The sequence below is a fragment of the Cavia porcellus genome, unplaced genomic scaffold, assembly GCF_034190915.1.
Source record: "Cavia porcellus strain 051 isolate PalLab524CR breed Dunkin Hartley unplaced genomic scaffold, mCavPor4.1 scaffold_24, whole genome shotgun sequence".
Taxonomy (NCBI): Eukaryota; Metazoa; Chordata; class Mammalia; order Rodentia; family Caviidae; genus Cavia; species Cavia porcellus.
Window position 1 is genome coordinate 12202550 of NW_026947507.1, and position 24072 is coordinate 12226621.

Consider the following 24072-nt stretch of genomic DNA (forward strand, 5'->3'; position numbering starts at 1 on the left):
GCCTCAGTCTCCCCACTGTCACGTGAAGATTTAGGAACGCATCGTCTCATCAGGCTAGTTTGATTTTTTTTTTTTTAGCAAGGTATTTCCAGTTTGTTCTACACAGTCTCTGACACACATTTAAACAAGCTAGGGAGAAAGAAAGAAAGGTCTTTCCTTGACCTTTTCAAGACCTTACCTCTTCTTGAGCAACACGTACAAAATCATTTGCCCACTCGCTTAACTTTGCAAACCCCTCGTCCGGACAAAGCCCGCCGGTACAAGTAGGAAAACTGGCATAGACACTGTGCCAGGGAGTTTCCAATTTAATTGACAAGAAAATAAATATAATACAAGTAGAATATGGCATGTGCCCTTCAAAAGGCGTGGGTGCAGTTGGTGAGGGGCGAAGAAGGGGTAGAAAATTCTGACTGAGATGTGCAAATTATTTCCCATTAGGAAAAGAAGGACTCGAAGCAGGTAAGTATCTAAAACGCAATCCATGGTGTCCGCGAGGACCAAGTCACCTCTCCTGAAGAGTACCCGATCCGATAACGAGGTAAAATCGTCCCCGCTCCAGTCCAGGTTATCTCTGTGTAAGGGGCCGCCTCAGCTTGGAGTGGCCTTACCTGGCAAGCCCTTCCCAACAGGTTACTAGGCTGCGAACTGCAGCTGCAAGTTCTGCGCTCGGAGGGCTTTTTGTGGTGCGTTGCCTAGGTTACGGAAAAATCCATTCCAAGTACAATACAGAGGGACACGAGGAGAGATCAAATCCGCCTAGAACACACAGGAGGACTTATAAGTGAGATACAAAGGACTCGGCCAAAATTTATTGAAAACAAGTCTTCTGTTTCCCGCTGTTCTAGCCGCCGATGAGATTTACTGTGGTACGCTCCGCCGTAGTGCTGCCAGGCATGCTGGGAGTTGTAGTCATCCGGTCAGCGCCCTGACGCCGGCGATGAAGCCACTTCCGGGCTGCTGGAAGGCCTTTGGCGTCCCTGTGGTTGCCACGTCGAGAATCTGGTGAGTCCTTCTGCCATCACCCTTCCCCGCATTGTCCCTCGGACCTTGAAGCCTCCTCGGAATACTGCTTCAGGCCACTGAAAGAGCTGCTCCTACCGTGGCCACGACGGCAGCTGCGAACTCGGTGGCCCGGGCCGTACTCCCCTGGCCCTCACTTCCCTCTGCGCCCCGAGGGCAGCTGCCCCCTACAAGCCTGCGGCCCCCCCCCCACCTCCGTCGCGTTGGGGCGCCGCTGCCCTTCCTCCTTGTGAAAGTCCTTTAGCTCCCGTGACTTGGCACTCTGCTGTTTTCCTCCGGTCACAGCCAGGGTCTCCGATCCCTATCCTAGATGTTGGTGCTTTAAAGGGATACTTAACATCCTGTCCTTTCTCCTGGCTTTGCGTCTGCCGTCTAGACCTTTGTTCAGAGCTCCAGGTTGGCAAATCTGCTGAGTCTCCACTTGGATAGCTTATGTGTGTTTCAAACTCAGCAAGTTAAAATCTGAGTCATTTCCAGCTCCCTTCATCCAGCATCTCCTCCTCCAAGAATCCCCACTTCTGTAGACGGCACCAAGTCCATACCACCATAGCTGTGCCTGCCAAGACCCTGGGAGTCACCCTTGACACCTCCCACTTTGCTGCTCTACTTCTAAATGTCTTGTCTATTTTCACTCCACTCTGACCATCTTTGTGCTTGCCACCAACAGACCAGACCACTTCGGGTAGTCTCCTAAGTGGCTTTTTAAGTAGGCTTTCACCAGCCCTCACCCCCGCCTGGAATGGGCAAGGTCTTCTCCCGTCTTTCCTTTGAAAGTAGTAATACTCCCACCACTGCTACCTACTTAACCCTTCAGATCTTAAGTATTATTTTTTAAAGAAGATCTCGAGTCAGGAATCTAGAGAAACTTTGGTGTTTTCACGTATGATCTTTCATGGAATCTTAATGACCCTGAGACACTGTATCTGTTTCTAGTTTAACAGAAGAGGAATAGAGTTGGGTGGTTAAACTGCAAAATCATATAGTGAGTAACGAGTTAAAATTTGCCCTTGTTTTTTAAACTTTCATCTGCGGTTTCTTTAAATATTTTTATTCAACTAGGTACATCCTATTTTGTACGATAGCATTGTTCTTTAACTAATTTCACACTGATACCTGTGTTTCCTTATTTATTTTTTGCTGTGATGAACAACAGTAGCACAGATAGATGACATGAACTTTTTCACTTTTGTCCTTAGAATAAATTCCCAGAAGTAAAATTGGGATTATATGTCCAGTTATTTAGCACAGTAGTTGTTTAATACTTACTTATTTTGAAATAGGTTTTTACTGTGTACTGTGATTTTTTTCAGAATGTTTGGGACTTATTTTGGGAACCTGATAAAATCTTTGAAACCTTTTCTCAAAAGAAATCTCCCCCACCTGCATATGTAATGATACAAGTCATTTGTCAATATATCCTTGACTACTGAAACTCAGCATATGGATGAAGAAGTGCACATCAATTCCATTTTGCAAGTGCATTTATTCCTCTATAGTTCATGAATGTTGTCCAATGCCATTTATTTTTTGTATAAAATTATTTTATAGTAGTGTGATTTCCATAATGATTAAGCTAATCTTCTATTATTGACAAGTTATGATCCTTTACATCCTAATCATTGTGTGTTTTCTGATTTTCTGCAACTAAATTTCTAAGTGCAGAATTGCTAGGCCAAAGATCTGACTATAAGGCCTTCCTAGTGCCCTGTAAGATGAGTTCTACCAGTTACTCCCACCCATTAGTAATATATTAGTTTGTTCTCATTGTCTTGTCTACTGGGTATTACCATATTAGGTTCAATGCTTTTGTTGAATTCTTAAGAGGGTTCTCTGTCACTGATGTTTTCAAGTCATTGTTAAGCCCATCAAGACTATACTTCAGAAATATTATCATAGAGCAATGATTCTCTACTGTTTTCTCATATTAGAATCAATGACATGGGATCGGAGGAAGCCTTTAAATGTCCTTGTGACTAGGCCCACATTCAGCCAATTAATCAGAGGCTCTAAGGGTGCAGAGCAGGTATCAAAATTTTAGGCTTCCCAGGTGATTTCCATATGGAACAAAAGTTGAAAAACAGTGATATAGAATTTAGTTGCTTTTTTCCCACACAAAACAAGCCATTAACTCATGAAATAACTGAAAGAGTAAAGCTTAAATTTTGCCTTACCCTAAACTCAAGTATTTTCTAATTTACATAAGACGAGTTTATTTTGGTTTATAAAGGAATTTTGGTTTTATTTATTCTGTGTGATTTCAGAAACTATGGATATACTTTTCAGAATAAGAGGAGGCCTTGATCTGGCTTTTCAGCTAACAACTGCTGATGGTAAGTCTTTCAGAAAAGTTTTCCTTCTTATTGTAAAATTAATGATTAAATTTACTGAGATTCTATGTTGCAAATGAAAACGAGTTCGAAATAGAATAAATTAAAATTATATATTTAATAAAATTATTTACAGGAACTGAACCTGTGTGAAAAATTAGAAAAAGATACCCTCTTTCTTGTGATACTTTACCACCCTCCTACAGAAAATTGTCACAGTAATATAAATATTCCCATGAGCACAGAGTAAATTATGTATCAAAATTGCAGATTAAGTGCTAGGGATATAGCTCAGCAGCACAGTATCTTCCTGGCAAGTGCAAGGTCCTGAGTTTGATTCCCAGTTCCTCAAGAAGTAAATAAATAAATAGCAGATTGCAGATGTAAAACTTGCATTTCTAGACCTCACCATTTTAAATACTGTGTGCTGCTTGGAATGGTATAAGAAGTCTGGGAGAAAAATCAACAGCTCTTGTGTAAAGCAAATTCTGGCTTGTACTACTGTCACAAACTAAGATTAAGACTATCAAAGTAGGAATGTGATGAGTTAGGTTTGAGATTTTTTTCATTTGAGATGCCCTTGGGAGATTAATTACAAATTTCCAACAAGCATTTGATTGAGTCTGCTACTGAGGGTAACATGGTCTGTGATGGAACTAAAGAATGCACTTCTCTGGAGGTTGATTGCTAAATATCTTAATACTAAATGAAACCACCCATGATGAATCTGATGAGTGATGTGTTAGAGCCACGGAGAGGGTTGGAAAAATAAGGAATGAAAAGTGACTCCTGATAAGGACGTGGTTTGTTTTGAACAAAATTTTCTGAATTAGATAGTGATGATTGTAAAACCTTGTGAATAAGTTAAGTGCCACTAAATTGTATACTTGAAAAGGATGAATTTTATCCCGCTTTTTTGAAAAAATAGGCAAAAAGTTTTTGTTATAATTATTGAAAATGAAGAATAGGTATTTGACAGTTTTACTATGCTCTACTTTTATATATGTTTGAAAGCATTTATATTGAAAAGTTTAAGGTATTTCTTAACTTCTATTTATATTTTTTTAGAAATTTTTATCAAGAAGGTACTAAAACATGTATTGAGTGACCTGACAACCAAACTTTCTTCAAACGCACTCGTATTCAGAATATGCCACAGTTCAGTGTATATATGGCCTAATAGTGGCATAAACACCGTTCCAGGAGAACTGACTGATAGCTCTGCTTGTAAGGACATAATGCGCTTTATTCAGTAAGTATATTTACACATTTTTAAACTGTTTTCAAATATCGTTTCCTATCTGTAACTGTCTCTATATTAAAATTTTAGATTTGAACAGGAAGACAGAAAAAGAAAATTCATGAGAAAGAAAGATAAACAGTTATCAGACATGGTAAGTAAATCACCTATCTTCACTTTTGTTTTCTTTTTCTTTTTTTTTTTTTTTGTTTTTAGTCATCGACCAGGGATCGGACTCTGGGCTTAGTGCATGCTTGCCGACCACGCTGCCACTGAGCTACATCCGTAGCACTGTATCTATAAAAATTTAAATCCTTGAATTTGGAGCTAAGTAAGATCTTAGAGATAATTTAATCTTGCCCTCTTATTTTTATAGGTCAGAATATAGAAGTCAAACAGATTATGCTTACATATATATGTATGTTTACATATACAAACTTTCATTTAAACATATTCCATAAATAATACCATTTAATTATATTAAACATAAAACTTTACCTATCTTGGAACATATTATAAGACATGTTTTGGAAGCTTTTTAATGCTTTCTTTACACCCACAAAAAATGAAACAGACTTGAGTACATTTGCAAATTAGTATTTAAAAGAAAATGAAAAGAATCTGACACATTATGTTGCACAAGATAACAAGTGTTAAAGTATTTCTTTCTCTTCATACTGCTTTTGGTTCTGCTGATTTTTGAACTAATATTTCTGTGTATGTGCCGTTATGAGATGTTGGATAAAGATGAAAAGTGGAGATTTTTCTTCAGAATCGGGTTTCAAAATAAGATTTGTGTTTTCTAACAATTTGCTATAATATAGCTTTACATATTATCCTATTGAGAAGCTAACATCACCTAGGAAGTACTATGACTATAGCATTTTTCTGGCTGATAGGCAAAAATGGGTGCACCTGAGGTTGTAGAAACGTAGCTAAACCACTAGTTATAGAAATAAAAACAAAAGAGATATTTAGGTGATAAATTGTAGTTGAAAATTAGTGGTATAAGATGTAATCAAAAAATACAGTAAATGTGGGGCTGGGGATTTAGCTCAGCGGCATAAGCGCCTGCCTTGAAAGCAGACAGTCGTGAGTTCGATCCCCGGTACCAATAAAAAGGAAAAAGACAAAAAAAAAAAATAAAATACAGTAAATGTTTAATTTTTTAAAAATTCCTGACTGTAAGAGGCATTGCCACATATCCTCCTCAAAATGCTCCCACTCATTCAACCACGTCTCTCCCATCACTTACCACTTTGAGAAGTGGTTCGAGAACTCTTGTTTTGTGAGTGTCTGTGTTGTACTATTGTGGCTGCCTCAGTGTCCTGAGTTGATTTGAAATGTTTACCTTTCATAGTTATTTTGACTTTAGGGAAGAGCCAAAGTTATATGGTGCCAGGTCCAGTGGGTACAGATACGCCTTAATGTTTGTATCTTACTGTTGGATGGCACTGGGAAGCATCACCCCCGATACTATTTATCACAACTCTTAAAGATCCCCAAGAAGGAAAACTTCTAGAACTGCTTCACAAGGTTCAAGAATGATAAGTGTGTTCAAAGTTGTGGAGAGATTTTTGAAGGGATTAATGGCAGTATGTCTTTTAATGTAATAAAATTTTTTCATTTAAACACATATATTTACCCTATGTAATACCTTGCATATTTACCCCATATATTTTTACTCAGTGTATATTTACCCCTTGTGTATTTCATAAACAGTTTCTTGCTTTGGCAAAGATGGAAAGTGAGGAAGACATAGATCACTTTTTGTCCTATTTAAGATACCACTGAGATATATGGATGAGCTGTGAAATTTACAAATGTGAAATATACAAAACATTGTAGGATTAAGGTAAATTTGGAAGTTATCAGGAGTTACAGATTGACATTTTGAGGAGTACACACCAGTTATTTTGTAGCATGTTCCTCAATTTTGGTTTGTCTTACATTTCCTCATGATTAGATTCCTGCAATATTTGCAGGACTATCATAGAAGAGATGTTGCATCCTTCTCAGTACATCATATTAAACAGACAAGTGCTATCACTTAGTTCTTGGTATTGGTTTTCTTAGTTTTAATTGTTTATTTAAGATGGCATCTGCCAAATTTCTCCACTGTAAAGGTGCTATGCTTTTCATGTTTATGGGAATATATATATATATTTGCCCAACACTTTTAACACTCATTGATCAGTTCTACCAGAGTCCAGTATTAATCTGATAGTTGGAATGTGATGGTTTTTCTGTCACTTCCTTCTGTGATTATTAATAACTTTATGCTGTGAGATAGAGTTTCCTTGACTATTATAAATTTACTTATCTGTGTGGAAGTATAGATTCTTATTTTATGCAATGTATTACAATTGTGTATATATTTTTAAAGTTTCTTGGATGTGTGGGTTACTGTATTTGCTTCACTTTTTACGTTTTTAAATCTATACAAAGTAGAAAGAATAAAACAATGAACCCAATCCTATACCTACCTTGAACGTACATCAAAACATGGCCAGTCTGACTTCATCTTTTTTCCTACTGGCTCTTCCCTTCTCCCTAAATTAATTTGAAACAGAAAGAAATTTTTTAAAATAAGATTTGTGCTTTCTAACAATTTACTATAATATAGCTTTACATAGTATCCCATTAAAAAGTTCTTTTCCTTCGCCTTTATTTTGAGTGTTTAATGTTTCACAAGTTGACTATTGCTGTTTATCTATATAGCACCAAATAGTAAATATAGATCTTATGCTGGAAATGTCGACCTCTTTGGCAGCTGTAACCCCCATTATTGAAAGGGAAAGTGGAGGACACCACTATGTTACTATGACCTTGCCAGTGGATGCAGTTGTTTCTGTTGCTCCAGAAGAAACATGGGGAAAGTAAGTATTTTTATAGTAGACTGCATTTAAGTGAAGACCTTCAAACTCATCAGAGCCCACTTTTACATATTACATAAGCATATCCAGGGTAGCTATTTTTACTATGATTCACTACATTTTTACTCTTAAGAGTCCTCTAGTAATTAAATGTTTTTTGGAAGTAGGATAGCATGTTAAAATCTAAAGAGTTTCCTTTTATGCACATAGAACCAATATACAATTCCTTTTATTTTTCATGTTAAAGAATTTTTTTTTTACTGTATTAGGGTATATTTGCACCACACTCTCATTTGGTAAGCATTATATCTTTTGTTAATAAAGCATTATATCTTTTTCACCCCCAGAGTTCGTAAACTTCTAGTGGATGCAATTCATAATCAACTAACTGATATGGAAAAGTGTATTTTGAGATATATGAAAGGAACATCTATTGTGGTCCCTGAACCATTGCACTTTTTATTACCAAGAGAAAAAAGTCTTGTAACAATTTCATATCCATCAGGAATCCCAGATGGTCAGCTCCAGGCCTATAGGAAGGTAAAACTAGTTCATTTATTGGAAAACATAAGTATCATGCATTTTTTACTTAAATATGTATTTACAATTAATGGGAATTATTTCATAATTTGATTTAGAAGTATAGAAGTAGACTGTGTTTTACTGAACTTCTGTCTTCTTACAACATTTTTTAGGTGTTACTAATGAAAAACTATTTACTAGTTTAGTATGTATGTAATATATGAAACATTTTAATTTCAGACCCTCATTTGGTTCATGTATTCTATTTTCCCATAATGAAATACAGAAATAAAAAGATACTTACATGCCCAGGGTAGTTGACAAGTGTAACCAGCTCCCTTTTCCCATGTATTACCTGCAGATTTGTGAAAAAGGAAAGGAAAAATAGCCAAGTCACCCTACCAGCATATAATATCATAATAATCAGATTATCAATTCTAACTTTCTTCCTTAATTAATCATTATTTGTGGTATTACCCCATCACAATAGGGTTTTTTGGCTTCTCCCCATGTCCCCTGTTCCCCTAGTTTTCTTTTGCAGTACCAAGGACTGAGCTTACAGTCTTCACACTGAGCTATATCCCCATGCCTTTTTTAGTTTTTATTTGGAGGAAGGATCTCACTAAGTTGTCCACGCTGCAAGTGAACTTGTGATTCTCTTGCCCGAACCTTCCAGAGCTCTGGGATTACAGGTGTGCACCATCATGCCCAGCTTTATTTGTTATTTCTTAAAGGAATTTTGGGAAACATGATCAGCATTTAAAGAAATGAGATTGATGGGCAGATGACTGGATTTTGAAGTGCACATTTTAAATATCTGGCCTTGCCTGACATCCATCAAATCACACCGTATGGAGGATCTTCCTTATTTTTGTCCCTAGGAAGAAGTGTAATATTCCAACTCTGTACCTCTTTGTAAGTGCAAAGTGGATGGATTTGCAGAGACAACTGCATAAGCAGATCTAGTCAAGGCACTAAAGTATATAAATGGATGCCATGCTTTTAAAAGTAAATGTTACCTGTTTTTATACAATTGGGAAAAATCACAACATATATACATTTTTATTTTCTTGCCATTTTGATTGGCTTTATACTTCATGCAACTTACTCTAAATATGATTTTTAAAAATTCTTTGATATAATTATGTCATTGTTAATTATTAGTTCTTATTTACAAGGCTGTTTCAGATGAGATCAGGCACATTCGGGGTGGAATAGACATAGACTAAAAGGCTGTTTCAAAGCCAGTCTTTAGACGTATTTTACCAGAGTAATTTAAAATATCCCAGTTATCTCACTCCAACAAGTTATCTTTATTTTCCTGTATTTACCTTGCAGTTTCTGCCCATGTATGAACATAAACAAAAAAAGAGTTTATTTGCTTTTAGTTTAAGTTTCACTTTCTGACCTAACTGAATTAAATCACAGATGTCTGCAAACTTAAAATTATTATATAAGAAATTTTATAACTTCTTTATTTACTGAATAATAACCTAAATCATTAACTATTTTCATCTGTTCTGGTTTCATTTAGGAGCTACATGATACCTTCAATCTGCCTCATGACAGACCTTATTTCAAAAGATGTAATGCTTATCACTTTCCAGATGAACCGTACAAAGATGGTTACATTAGAAACCCACATACTTACCTTAATCCACCTAACATGGAGGCTGGCATGGTGAGTTTAACTAATTGTTAATGAAAAGTCAGTTGCTAGAAGTTTTTTGCTGTTGTTGGTACCCAAGAAAAGTTTTAAAGGATTTATTTATAACTATATGTCATTCCTAAAAAATAATTTACCATCATTTTAATAGTCATTTAAGATAGCAGTAATTATCAGTGATCTTAAAGGGTTAGGAATTATATATTTCACATTTCTCTTGCTAAATTCTGTTCCATTCTTCCTTTAGAGACTCATTTCAGCTTCCTTCCCTGTTCTTCACAGGCTCATTCTGCACTTCTCAGTTTGGATTCCCAAACAAAGAAAATTTGATTGGCCATCTTTTCATGACATTTACTCAGTACCTTCCGAGTGTCCAGGGTTTTTTTTTTTTAATCTTAAGAATTAAAATAGAATCTCTGATACTACCATCCTTGAGTTGAGGGACCCACTGTTGGTCCTGGCCATTAAGTGCACTAGGGCAACAGCTGTATCTGCAAAAGCCGTGGGAGAGAAGCTCCCTGAGAAAGCTCTCTGGCTCGGCACTCAGCATCACCTGTAAGCACACAAGCATTCAGTCACCTTGTTTGGAGTATTAAAAGTTTTCTTTTGTTTTGAGCATGTCAGAGGAAATCTTGGAAGACTTACATTCCTGGTTAAAATCTTGCTGTTTCACAGTCAGAATCATAGATTAGCAATGCATTAAACTTAAGAGTCTCTAATAATTCGGGAAATAGAAAATATGAAAATGGGAAAGGGAGCTATGAGTGAGGAGGGGGAAAGGAAAAAGATGAGAAAAGAAGGAAAAGTGGAAACAAAGCTTTTATAAGTAAGGAGAAAAGAGATTGGAGGGAGGGTAGGAGAATGGGAGAAAAAAGAATTCTATCATATACAAGTACAAATTCCCCACAATGAATGTGATCATTATGTATACTTAACATGTGTCACTAAAGTTACCTAATAAAAAATTTATTTATATTTGCATATATACATTTATAAAAATTTATATATATTCATATATATAAATTTATATATATACTATACATATATACATATATGTATAGTCTAACAAATAATTGAACTCTAGGAGTTTTTTTGTTTGCGGGGAGGGGGTTGGCTTATACTTTTTTTTTTTAGTCTTTTTTGAGATAGAGTCTCACTATGCAGTTCAGACTCCCTTTGTAACCCAGGCTGGTCTTGAACTTGCAAGGATCCTCCTGCCTCAACCTTCCAAGTGCTGAGATTACAGGCATGTGTCACAACACACAGTATTAGGTTTTTTTTTAAATTCCTAAATTTTTTTAAGTTCCCTAAAAAGAACCTGGACATTCATAAGCTACTAAGTGAATGCTGAATGACTTTTTGTAATAAACTAGATTGTCTGATTGAAAAAGATGTATTCATATATTTGTAAACGTTTATTATTGTACAGCATAGCAAGATAGCAGGATTAGGGTCTGTGGAGCATTATCAGTCAGGCTTTGTGCTTCTTCCTTCTCTACTTCTCTGTCTCTTCAACATAACCCCAAGAAAAATTCTTAGAGTCAGCCCTCCTTATCTGCAGGCTGTACATCCACGGTTTAACTAACCCTAGGTTAAAAACATTCAGAAAAACATTGTTTTTATACTGAACATACACAGACTTTTTTCTCATCGTTATTTCCTAAAGAGTGTACTATCATAACCAATTATATAGCATTTAAATTGTATTAAATATTATAAGTATTCTAGAAATGTCTTAAAGTACATGGGATGACACACATAGCTTGTATCCAAGCACTGTGCCATTATATAAGGGACTTGAGCATCCGAGGATTTCTTATTTGCAGGCATCCTGAAACAATCTTCCCTGTATACTAAGGGACGACTGAGCTGAGCTGTGTGCTCATCATTCCCTTCCTTTGTTTTTAATACCTTCACTATGTATGTTTATATTGCCTCAGCAATGTTTGTGTTTTCTAAATGTTATAAAATTACATCATTCTATATGTAGCCTTATACAACTTCTTGTTCCACTAAAATTGTATACCTACTATTATGGAATTTGGTCTAGCTATAATTGTCTTTATTGCTGTATAATACACCTTTGTGTTATTTTTCCCCAGATTTTTTGCTAGGCAACACTCTGAATGTTCCTGTACCTGTGTGCTGATACATACATGCAACAGAGATTTTCTTCAATTTTCTCTTTCTCCCTAAACCATTTCAGAGAAAATTATAAGATTGTACTGTTTACCTTTAGCACAAGCCTCTCAATAGCAAATAGATTTATATTCATGAAGAAAGCCAAGTTTCATTATGATTCAATATTATTATTTTTACTCACTTGTGGATTTCATTTGGTAATATTTTGTTGAGTTTTTTTTTTTAATCTTTGTGAGTGTTACTGGCTTATAATTTTTTCTCATCCCATTTTTTATTTATCAAGAATATATATTGGCTTGCTGAATAAGATAGGGAATGTTCCTGGTGTTTTAATTTTCTACAAGTATTTATATAAGATTGGCATGGTCTTTCTTTGATGATTTGATAAAACTTACCTGTAAAACAACCTAGACTTAACATTTTCTTTGTGAGAAGATTTTTTTAATTACAGATTTAGTTTTTTAAAATGAGTATAGGATAGTGATGGCAAACCCTTTAAAGTCTGAGTGCTCAAAATTGCGACCCAAATTCCACCTATTTATGCCAGAGTGCCAGTATTGCAATTAAACCTGAGTACTGACGTTTTGGTTTAGAAAAAAACAACTCATACAATATGTGATGTCATTGTAAAGAGGGCTCTGTGTTTTTGCTGTGCCACTCAAGCCATAGGTTCAACATCATGGAGGCACAAAGCCTGATTGATAATGCTCCGCAGACCCTCATCCTGCTGCCTTGCTATGCTGTACAATAATAAAGATTTACAAATATATGAATACATCTTTTATATTTACTTAAGATTTAATATTCCTTATTATTTTTCTTTTTAATCATATCATTTTTATGTCTTCTCTCTTTTTCTTTAAACTGTTGGTTGTGTTGACCCACTCTATTGTAATTTTTGTATTTCATTACATTAGTTTTTGGCTTTTACCTTCTTTTACTTTCTTTGATATACTGTGTTTCTTTTAACTTCTTAAATTGGAACTTGTTATTAATCTTTCTTGTTTCATAATGTCAGGTTTTACTTGTAACTTTCAGGCAAAGCACTGCTTTTGCTGTATTCCACAGGTTTAGTTAGAGGGATCTTAATTTTGCTCACTTATAAATATGTTTATATTTCTCTTGTGCATTTGCTTAATCTATGTATTATTTAGAAAATGTTTCATGGGGCTGGGGATTTAGCTCAGCGGCATAAGTGCCTGCCTTGCAAGCAGGCAGTTGTGAGTTCGATCCCCGGTACCGGTAAAAACGAAAAAGACAAAAAAAAAAAGAAAAAGAAAAAAGAAAATGTTTCATTGTTCAAATATATCTGAACTTATTTTTCCTTTCCCTATTGGTTTGTAACCTTTTCCTGCTCTTAGAAATAATTTCTAAGTGCTACTGACTTACTAAGTCTTATATGCCTTCCCTGTAGATTTCCATAACAACCGCACTTGGTGGTTTCAAGTTACAGAAATTGTTGTGTTACAGTTTGGGGACTAGAAGTCCAAAATCAGTGACTGCGTTAAAAAATAAAGTACTAGTAGGGTCAAACTTCTTTCATCAACTCTTGTGAGAAAAATCCATTCTTTATCTCTAAGTGTCAGGTATTTACCAGTAGTCCTTGGTTTATGGCTCCATCATTCTAAACTGTGCCTCTGTGGTTACTTGCTTTCTCTTCCTGTGTCATACATCGCTCTGCCTCTATTTTATAAGAAGATTTGCATTTAGGGGCTACTTGGACAGTATAGGATAATCTGCCCATTTGAGAATCCTTCACTTAATCATATCTACAATCATTTTTTTTTTCTTTTGGTCTTAGAAGTTTCTATTCCAGAGATCTGGATATAGATATCTTTTGGGGACAGCCAATTTTCAGCCTGCCAGAAGGGTGTAATTATAAATTCTTTTTTTGTGCTTGAACAGAATATATATTCCTTGTCTTCTGAGAGTTCTGTATTTACCCACAATTCTTCTCATCTAATCTGTTAAAAATAATACTAATCTTTCAAAAAAGACATACATATTCTTAACATTATGCTACAAGTAAGAATTGTATCAGTCTTTATCTTAATGTCATTAAATAATACCCTTGGGCTATGCTGTAATCTATTGCAGGTTTACAAAATTTCCAAAACATTTTGCCTACAACCCACTGTATGGATCCTTCATTTGTTTGTTTAAACTTTATTTTATGCCTTTTATTTATTCAGTCACTATTTGTTTAACCACATTTATATCAACTGTGTGCCAGTTGTAGAAGCTTGGGCCCAGAAATAAATAAGATACTGTGTATTCTGATTGAGCTTTCATATTGGTATGGATAGGCAGATATTTTTAAAAAGATAGTAAGTTATATGTTAAATAATGAAAAAATGTTTGAAAACATTTTGGGAGGCAGGGAGCAGAATAAAGGTGAGACCAAAGCAGACAATGAGTGGTGAGCGAATGAACAAGGCATTTTTAGATTATGGTCAGAAGAGGTCTCCGACATTTGAACAGAGAGCTAAATGTGGAAGGATACAAGCTATAAAACTTTGGGAAAAGGGTGTTCCCAACCAGGACCATAAGGCTCTGAAGTCACATTGAGCTGTTGCAGAGTTAGAAATAGGGAAAAGTGTAGGAGAAGAAGTTGAGGCCACAAGGCGGGGTGTCTTTTGGGACCATTAGTAAAGGCTTTGGACCTTTACTTAAAAAGCCAAGAGGATACAGTGTTAAACCGTAGTTCTACAGAGACAGGTTTAAAAGGATCTGAAGTCATAGTCTAGTTCTTAGGACAGCAAACATGACTTCAGGTGTACATAGAGTCTGTATACTTCTCTCTTAATAGTTTACTATATTTCTTCTTTTCATCTAGATTTATGTGGTCCAGGGCACATATGGTTATCATCATTATATGCAAGATCGGATAGATGACAATGGCTGGGGCTGTGCTTACCGATCGCTGCAAACTATCTGCTCTTGGTTCAGACACCAGGGATACACAGAGAACCCCATTCCAACACACAGGGAAATTCAGCAGGTACAAAACATGCTGTTTTAAATTATAATCAGTTACACATTCCTTTAGCAGTTAATATACTGTTAATGATTATTATTATCTCATGGTATAAACTTATTTCTACTTTGAAGAAAAAATATTTTAGTACTGGTTATCAGGGGGAATGTCCTAAATGTAATTTTTAATAGCTATCTGGTATATGGAATTTTTAAATATTTTTTAAATATATAAAGGCTCTAGTCGATGCCGGTGACAAACCAGCCACATTTGTCGGATCACGGCAGTGGATTGGATCTATTGAAGTACAGCTGGTACTAAACCAATTGATTGGTATAACTTCAAAAATACTGTTTGTCAGGTAAGGACACATTAAAAAATAGATAAATTATTTGAAAGTGATAGCTTGTCATTTTTATTAAAATAATACCTTTTTTCCCCATTCATTTATTTTCACTCCTTATTCATTTCTCATTGTTCTATGAGTCTCATTTTTTAATGCTACATTGTGAGTTTGTTATTTTTTAGAAGATTCTGAGTTAATAAGCAACGATATATACCTATGTAATCTAGGCCTAATTTTTACCTAAACAAGGAAAAAGTTAGAAATATGTTAAATTTAGTTGAAATTATATATATAGAAATTCTAAGGGGTTTTTCTTCGGAGTTGGGTTTTTTTTTTTTTTTTTTTTCTTGTTTTTGTTTGTTTGTTTCTAATATGTCAATAGAGCACCAGGGAAAAAAAGTCTAGTTTTTTTTTTTAGGCTTATGTCTTCACAAAGTCTGCAAGGAGAAAATCAAATGTTGATCCATGACTGATCTTTTTTGTTTGCCTCCTGCTGTTTTTCTTCTTATGAGGTTAATAAACCAATAATGTGTCCAAATAATAATAATATGGAAAATAATCCTTCCCACAATTCAAAATATGAAAATGAGAAAATATAAAATAATATGTCTTTCTCATAGCTACTCCTTATTGTATGTTTATGTTTATGAGGTTTTTTTGGTATGTTTATGTTTTAAAACATTTTCTGGTGTAAATTATGGTAACAGTATCCTTGTTGTCCAACTACTTTAATTAATGTCTAATTTCACAGTTGGAATTTAGAGTAGTTCTGGAAATCAGTGATAAAGAATGACACACTCAGTAGCAAAGAATATTTATAAAAAGTGAAAATACTTTGTACATTAAAACATTCTTTATACATTCCTTGTTAAGCGAAAGTGCTAAAGTTTAGCACCATCTGGCACCTCCAAAAAATCAATCTTTCTATCAATCCAATTCCCCACTTATATGATGGTTTGTTTTAATTTTTTGACTTCACAATGATGCAAAAGCAATATGCATTCAGTAGAAACTACAAAACATACTTTGAATTTTGATCTTTTCCTGGCCAGTGATATGCAGTGCCATACTCTGGTGATGTGGGCAGCGGCAACAAGTCCCAGCTCCCCTCAGCCACTCAGTCATGGCAGGAAATACAGTTACAGTGTCCAGCTGATTAGGTGTAGCCTGTGTATCCTTAAAGTATTTTCAACTCACATGGTGTTATTGGGATATAACCTTATTGTTAGTGGAAGAGTATCTGTACAAGAGTCTTGGCTAATTTTCCTGATAATTAAATCTACCTATAAAAGTACTGGACATCAAAATGAGCAGTTTCAGGCTCATGCTAAAATTCTAGAACATTCTTTCTACAATTCAAGATTTTCTGCTTCCTTCTTAGTACATCTAGAAGCCTTAAATATTTTTGTTTTTATTTTTAGTAGTATCTTTGCAGTATGTAATATTTACATTCCTTGTGTGTAGTTGGTGCATGTATGTGACACATCTTAATTCTTTTTTCATCCCGTTCTCTCTCCTTCTTCCCCTCTCCCTCTATTTCTTGGTCCCCTTAACATTTAAGAAAAGTCTATTTCCCTACTTCCTATTATCTATCTTTTATCTTATTCTTTAATTATAATTTGTATTACTCAAAAAAGAAAAAGCATGAGGTATTTAAGCTTGTGTGTTTGATGTATTTCACTTTTATGTCTCAAGTTGTATCCATTTTCCTAAGGATGACTCAAGTTTGCCCTTCTTGATGGCAGAATAGCACTCTATTGTGCATAAACACCACATTTTCTTTATCCATTGATCTGTTGATAGGCATGCAGGCTGCTTCCAAGATTTAGCTATTAAGAATTGTACTGCTGTAAACGTGGGTACGCATGTATCACTGTAATATGATGATCTTAACTCTTGAGGAGATACCTAGAAGAGGAATAGCTGTCTCAAATGGAATTTCTAAAGTGATCTTAACTATTTAGAGTTTATATTGCTTTAATATTTTATATTGCTTTTCATGAGTTCCCTAAACTTATATTATTTAAGCATATATTGTTTTTTGCAATCACAAACCAAAAAGGAAAACAAAAAGATAGAAAATATTGACACCCCAAACTCACTATTTGGTCTTAATACTGAGAATAGTTTGCCTAATGAAAGTGATTTCTTTCTAGCCAAGGTTCAGAGATGGCCTCTCAAGGACGGGAATTGGCTAATCATTTCCAGAGTGAAGGCACTCCAGTAATGATTGGTAAGGTGTTTGGACATCTTGGGCTTTTTTTGCAGTGTAGAGAATAGGAGGTAGGCGGATAGCAGCTGAGCATCAGAAGGATGTTCGTGGATGGCGGTTTCACTAGAGCTACTCCAAACAGATGCAGCAGCGCCATCTGCGGCTGTGGCTGCCACTCAGTCAGACCCTTTGGGGCCAGTTCTGTCTGGCTTTGGCAGGCAGTTCACCGGCTGTGACAGCAGACATAAGCTGCGTTACAGCTGTAATTTTATCTTTTCACAGTGTATTTCACATCCAAACTTTTTGCAATGTAGGACAGTCAATTTTAATGCTGTTTTAGATTAGTCTTTTTAATGTAAATTGACTAGGCAGTTGAAATTATCCTATGCCCTCCTGTATTTCATATTTCTTCTTCCCTAGGGGGAGGAGTTTTGGCCCACACAATACTAGGAGTTGCCTGGAATGAAATGACAGGAGAGATAAAATTTCTGATTCTAGACCCACATTATACCGGAGCTGAAGATCTGCAAGTTATTTTAGAAAAGGTAAGCACAGTATCTGTTTAACATTAATTTAAACACAAACCAAGGACTCACAAAAGGACAACAAACTCGTTTTTTTAAAAGAAAGAACAAGCTGCAAGGGACAGCCTCAGTGTAAGGAGTGGTTCCAAACCTGTGATGAGCAACTGTGTCTCTATGGGGAGGACAAGCAGGACAGCGTAAATTGCAAAAGACCAAAGTTAGATTAAATTACATGAAAACTTTCTCCGTTCTCAAACTTAATGAAACACAAAGCTCATAAGTATATTCCTTTGAAAATTGTATAGCTCTGTGTAAACAAATATACCAATGTTTATCAGTGCCTTGAAACAGAAGGCGAATATAGAAATTTATAATTTTAGAATTAACAAAAAATAGCTAAGCAAAATGCTGGACAGGTTTGACTTCTTGACCTGATCTTATTCTGTAAAGGTTCTGAGCTTAAGACAGATTTAAGAGTATGTGTTAATGCCTATCAAATCATCTAATGGAAGTATTATTTAAATTGATTTACAGAGAACTAATTCTTACATATGAAAATGCAGTACTCTTTAGGAGACAAGTATTATAAGACATAATTAAACTGAATTTTAAGTAACATATTCTTTGCCAAGTATTAAAACTACAAAGAACATATATGACTTTTGAAATCAGACTAATGAAGATATCCTACTACCCTTTACTCTTCATTTTCTCATTGATATATCATTAGTATTGAAGAAAGGTTTCTCTTTGAAGTTCAGTTTAGTTATATTGTTCAAAGCTACATTAGCTTGCTAAAATCCTAAAGATAAAATCTTTTTAATATGTATATTGAAGAGTTCTTAGTCTTTGGGTATAGCAGAACTCTGATGTCCTCAGTTTATTAAAGTTCTTATTAATGATGAGAAATACTAATAGGATATAAATATATTCTGAAAATATTAAGTGTTTTCCTTTTCAAAGCATTTATAACTTTAAGTCTATGAAATGACTGCATTTATCTTTTTGAAAATCATAGCAGTATTTATTTGTATAGCAAAATGTTCTTGCATTTAACATTTAAAGTCAAGCATGCTGGTGCACACCTGGAATCCCAGCACTTGGGAGGCTGAGGCAGGAGGATTTGGAGTACATACTGAGTTCAAGGCCAGCCAGACTACATAGTGAGACCCTGTCTCAAAAAAAGAAATAATAAAAAACAAAACAAAACATGTAAGTAGTCAGTATGTGTCAGCCAGTGTCCTGAGCCCTGGAGGTTTTAAAAGATTTTTCAGGAGCTCATGGTCCAGTGAAAAAGGATAGAGAAAGAAAGGATTCGTGGGCCAGGGACTTAGCCTGGCAAGTGCAAGGTCATGAGTTCGATCTTTGCTACAAAAAAAAAAAAAACAGGATTCTCAAAAAAATTATTCTTCTACAATGAATTCACATGCTGACAGTATATGGAGGACCCACTTAGAGCCATGAATGGCAAGGATGACTGTCCAGTTCTAACGGTAATGAATCAGCAGAGAAGCTAGGAATTTCAATTCTAGCAAGGAAAGAGAAGCCTTTATTTTCATCTAAAGAGTTACCAGGGGTAATAAGATTGCTTCTTTCTGGCTGGCTTTGTACTAGATGGGATAATCTAGATGAGGTTTCCTGAAGCATAGTCACCCCCAACTGTACTGAGAAATACTTTCTTCCTTTGCTATTTATGTTTCCATAGAACTTTGCAGCTGCAAAACACCCTTGATCCAGTAGTACACACATAAAGCCAAGGTGCAGCCAGTCAGTAAAATCTTGATTGTCACCAGGCTGCAGCAGTATAGGAGGCCTCAGGCACGTGCTGCCTTCTCTAGACTCCGCCTTCCTGTGGAGCTCTTTTGACATTCCCCGGCCAGTCATCTTGAAGAGGAGGCAGCTGTTTGCTGTTTGGCAGTTTTTTCTTCCCAGACTTCTACTATTCCCGTGTACTTGCTGTTTGACACCCTTTCTACTCATTTCCCTCTTAAAAAACTTCGGATCTGGTTTCCAGGAGAAAGCCTATACATGCGGGGAAGTATCACAAAAAAGGTTATGACAGGAATGTATATAAACATGTATATATATATAAACAGGGATATGTATAACATATATGTCTTTTATATGTGAAGATACTTTTGGGCATTAAATATATTAAGTGTTATAGAAAAAAATTGAGTTAAAAATAGGTTATTAACAAACAGGTTTAAAAAACGATCCAGTTTTAAAGGTGTTTACACAGAGAAGAATTTATTTCCTTTTTTAAAAAACTTTGATCTTGTTTGAATTTTTACAGCATGTATCTTAGTTCTGTAATCAAGAATGAAGAAATAAAAATAATTCCAATCAACTATCCGTTCTCTACACTAAAAAAAATAGTTCCAATCAACTATCCGTTCTCTACACTAAAAAACAGAGCTAATATACTATCTTCTGTAGATACTATGGATTTTGACTCTAGGTCCCTGCCAGAATATCCAGCATCTTCAGAGTTGGTTAAAGGATTAACCCTAGTGCTTGTCAGTGACATTTTAAGAGTCCCCAGCTAGCCCCCTTGCAAGTATTTCTCAAAACATTTGATAGTAAAGTAAAACAAGCAAATCATCATGTTCTTAATAAATCAGTGGCCCTGAAAGATATCTGATAAACTCTCATTCATGATGAGATTCCATTTGAAAGTAATTTTCTCTGCTGAAGGATTAATATGGATATGTTAAGAAATAAAATTGGTTACAGCCTGACAGAAATGAAAAAACGTACAATTCACCTCCTGGAGCAAACTTGAGCTCTCACTACCGTGTTTCATCTTAGCCAAGATGCCACCGAATGGTACACTTCAAAGTCTGTCACCGGCTACGGGGAACAGTCTGCGCATACACAGTCACTACATAGTGTCAGTGACCAGCCACGCTAAGCTGAGCTTCTCAGAACCGATACAGTGCAGCGTCTGGTTTAACAGTTACTGGAAGTAAAGTTTTCTTTTTTGATGATTTCTGTAATTAAATAATGAAGCATTCGAAGTTTAAAGATCTGTATTACTTTTCTACACTTAGTCCTTAATTATATAGGCATTCGAATCTTGCTCCGATGTCCTTTTGACAGTTTGATAGCACATTTTCTGTCCTGTAGTCTCTGGTAACTGTAAAAAGTGTCCCTTTCTGCTCCCACTTTCAGGGCTGGTGTGGATGGAAGGGCCCAGACTTTTGGAACAAGGATGCGTACTATAACTTATGTCTTCCTCAGCGACCAAATACTATTTAAGGTGTCTTGGACGTAAAAGATTGTAGTAAAGTATTATAAGTTTATTAATAAAAAATTAATTTCAAATTAAATCCTGGGTATAGTTCAGTGGTTTAAATGATGTTTCTATTTTAACAATAGCACATACTGCACAGAGATTTTATTCTTTTACATTCCTTTACATTTTATTCTTTACATTCCTTTAATAACTTAAAAAACAAACCATGCACAATCAAAATATTACAAGCATGTAAACACATGTATTCTTTAATGTTCTCTTCACTTGGAAGAAAGCGTTCCTCCACCTCGGAGTTTAAACACACACGGTAACCCAAAGCCAGCGTCTGGGGGGCTTCGTTGAATAAAGCCCTGCTTCATGCCTCTTCGTAACCAGGATGACCGCTGTTTTTTAAAAAACATGTTAACATTAAAAACTTTTTTTAAAAAATTTTTTCTTCCCAAACTTCTACTATAAAGGACAAATTTTGGTCTCTAGAATCTAGTATTGTAGTAGTAGTAACTATACCAGTATTAAAATGTTAAAGAAAATGAAAGCCAAGCACAGACCTACATGTCTGTAGTCCCAGCACTGAGAGGCTAAAGCAGGAGGATCACAAGTTTGAGCTCAGCCTGGGCAACTTAGATCCTGGTCTCAAAAAAAAAAAAAAAATTAAAAGGCTGGGGATGTAGCTCAGTGCAAAAGCCCTGGGTTCAATCCCTAGCACACTCCCCCAACCACAAAAAGAAAATAATAGACTGAAATAAGAATATCAGTAATTAAATGGGACAATAAATTCTATGTTAAAAATTCTTGGAGGAAAAACAGCAGTTTTACATACCAACACTTTCTTTTCTCATTTATATATTCTGTATTTCCAAAACTTCGTTTCTGTCTGAGCACTGGCACACGGTAATCTTTAGTGGGTTGTTCACTTGACTTTATCATCTGCATACATTTAATTGTTGTAAGAAACTTGGCACATTCTGGAAATCCATATAACCAAGCAAGATCTTCAGCTGTTTGCCCATTCTTATTACACAAACTGAAATTAGAAAAAAAAAATCGAGTTAAGTAAAAATCAGTACTTATTTAGCTTTTTTCCCCCCTGTGTTCTTGACAAAGGAATTTTGGGCTTATGCCATGGGTAAAAAATAAGAGAGGTAAAAAACACACAGGGAAATTTCATTCTTGCTGTTACGTCTTTAGTGACTAGCAGATTAAGCTCAAAGTGGGCATTCCATTGGTGAATGGATACAAGATATTTGGCATCAACACAGTAAATGATTGGCCGAACTTGGTCAATGAAAATTTCTGTAGAATGAGTATTCCTAAGGCAAAAGTGAAGTGGAATAATAGACAGAATTGCACTTCTGATTGCTTGGGACCCATTTTTACACCACTTACTTGAACTGACATTACATATCACTGACATAACTATTTAATACAACGTTACTAACTAGGCAAACGTTACTTTAAAAGCACATGCAGTTAAGCCTTAGGACTCTAATCCAAGAAAACGAAAGTTGAAGCCATTTATGTATTTCATACTCACTCAATCTGGGCTTCACTGGCTACAAGCAGGCTAAGGCATTCCAGGCTTCCAAATTTAGCTGCTTTATGGAGTGGAGCTTCTCCCAAAACATCCTTTAGGAAAAGAAGGCATTTTTTATTTTAAGAAGACATATTTAGAATCTCTCCCTAAAGCACTTATTTGTGAAAGTTGATGAGTGAAGTCTAAGATCAGCTATTTAAAGAAGCCAGTTAAAATGGTAGACTGCATTTTTAATTCAAGCTTTTTATTTGTGATACCGTTCCCTTAGTGTACTATCTAGTACAAAGTTTTCATTAATAAAAATGTGTGGCCATAACTATATACATTAAAATTTAACAAAAGCAAAACAATTCTACAGAATGCAAAAGTTTATCGTTTAAAATTCACCATACTGTAATATTCAGTGGAAGATAAAAACTATGAAAAGCAAATGTGGCCAGATTTAAGCGAGCTATCCAGTAAGAGTATAATACAACACTGGATTGTGAGACGTGAGAAAATGTAAAACAGGTCATCAATAATTTCTTTATACTGGTTATATACTAAAATATTTTTACCAACTATTAAATTACTAAATATTTCCTTTTCATTAATGTGGGTACCACAGTATGTTAAATTTTGTGTCTCCTAAACATGTTTGTAACAGCTGAATCAAATGGACAAACTGGCAGCTGTAGGAAATGTCTGCATTTGGGGTAGAGCGGCCGCTGGAATACAGCAACAGTTAGCTAGTTACCTGTTGGTTGAGGTCAGCGCCTGTCTGCAGCTGCCAGAGAAGAAAGTAAGCAAAGCCACCACCTGCAGCTAAGTGGACAGGCGACTGTTCACAGGGATCCGGGGGTGCATTGACGGAGCACCCTGTCTGCAGCAGCTGCTCCAGACCTTCCGCCTGCGAAAAGAACAGATTCAGCACCCCTCTCGCCTTTGTTCAGCCTTGAGCTCTTTCCCAATTGTAGCTTCAACCACTACAAAAGCCGTCAAACTGACAAGGCGCAGTTTGGCTGCGCGGAGCAGTCAGATCACCGTCACCCTCGATGGCCCGCCCGACACATCTGGAAGAAACCTCTGTCCTGCAGAACAAACGGGACTCAGTCTCACCTCCTGGTCGCAATCAAGCAACAGCATCTTCCGCCTAACGCAGATGACAAGAGGCCCTGAGAATGCAGATTGGTAGGAGGGTCGCTGCAGAATGACAGATACGAATACACTGGCCTGCCCCAGTGGTTGAGAATTTAAAGCCCTTGGCTGCCACGCCCACAACTTAACCCTCTGCTGGTACTTTCCCAACCCTTCAGCTGCTGCACGTACCCAAACACTGACACGTGCAGCCAGGACCTAAACTGGGCTGCCCAGGGAGAGGGGAGGGGCCAGAGGCGCGAGTTCACTAGCCGATTGGCCATCCCAGGAGACGCTGGGACCGCCCACTT

At 36.0% G+C, this 24072-nt stretch overlaps 3 protein-coding genes across 7 annotated transcripts in view; 1 reads left to right on the top strand and 2 right to left on the bottom strand.

The window, feature by feature from the left end:
• The window catches only part of Cfap96 (cilia and flagella associated protein 96), a 32440-nt gene extending 31624 nt beyond the window's left edge, over nt 1–816 (bottom strand). Inside the window, exon 1 of one of the 2 annotated variants that reach the window (XM_003469186.5) lies at nt 609–816. The gene's annotated coding sequence lies outside the window, so the exon portion shown is untranslated. Of the gene's footprint in view, nt 1–178; nt 585–608 lie in introns of those variants that run through there. The other variant, XM_023564822.2, reaches the window with a different exon arrangement.
• A 29-nt stretch (nt 817–845) lies between these two features.
• Ufsp2 (UFM1 specific peptidase 2) lies at nt 846–21184 on the top strand. 3 transcript variants are annotated; one of them, XM_003469166.5, is made up of 12 exons: nt 846–1002; nt 3282–3350; nt 4416–4599; nt 4678–4741; nt 7309–7466; nt 7811–8003; nt 9520–9666; nt 14630–14794; nt 15007–15131; nt 17273–17349; nt 17749–17873; nt 21027–21184. In XM_003469166.5, the coding sequence occupies exons 2-12, from the start codon at nt 3287–3289 to the stop codon at nt 21111–21113; spliced, it is 1389 nt and encodes a 462-aa protein (XP_003469214.2). In that variant the 5' UTR covers nt 846–1002; nt 3282–3286; the 3' UTR covers nt 21114–21184. The 3 variants fall into 3 exon arrangements, with proteins under 3 accessions (XP_003469214.2, XP_063090735.1, XP_023420589.1); XM_063234665.1 differs by lacking the exon at nt 21027–21184 and adding an exon at nt 20664–20879; XM_023564821.2 differs by lacking the exon at nt 21027–21184 and adding an exon at nt 19558–20632.
• Nucleotides 19017–24013, bottom strand: Ankrd37 (ankyrin repeat domain 37). 2 transcript variants are annotated; one of them, XM_063234668.1, is made up of 5 exons: nt 23744–24013; nt 23382–23534; nt 22646–22737; nt 21932–22135; nt 19017–19874 (listed from the first exon to the last, which is right to left on the bottom strand). In XM_063234668.1, exons 1-5 carry the CDS (start codon nt 23768–23770, stop codon nt 19829–19831), a joined length of 522 nt encoding a protein of 173 aa, XP_063090738.1. In that variant the 5' UTR covers nt 23771–24013; the 3' UTR covers nt 19017–19828. The 2 variants fall into 2 exon arrangements, with proteins under 2 accessions (XP_063090738.1, XP_003469215.2); XM_003469167.4 differs by lacking the exon at nt 19017–19874 and adding an exon at nt 21251–21494 and having other exon boundaries at nt 23744–24008.
• Between the last annotated feature and the right edge of the window lie 59 nt (nt 24014–24072).

Coding starts and splice junctions, on each gene's coding strand:
- Ufsp2 (XM_003469166.5), top strand. CDS start 3,287: ATGGATATACTTTTCAGAATAAGAGGAGGCCTTGATCTGGCTTTTCAG. Junction 9,667..14,629: donor CTAACATGGAGGCTGGCATG/GTGAGTTTAACT, acceptor CTTTTCATCTAG/ATTTATGTGGTCCAGGGCAC. Junction 15,132..17,272: donor TCAAAAATACTGTTTGTCAG/GTAAGGACACAT, acceptor ATTTCTTTCTAG/CCAAGGTTCAGAGATGGCCT.
- Ankrd37 (XM_063234668.1), bottom strand. CDS start 23,770: ATGCTGTTGCTTGATTGCGACCAGGAG. Junction 22,738..23,381: donor GCGCTGACCTCAACCAACAG/GTAACTAGCTAA, acceptor CTTTTCCTAAAG/GATGTTTTGGGAGAAGCTCC. Junction 19,875..21,931: donor AATGAGAAAAGAAAGTGTTG/GTATGTAAAACT, acceptor CCGCATGTATAG/GCTTTCTCCTGGAAACCAGA.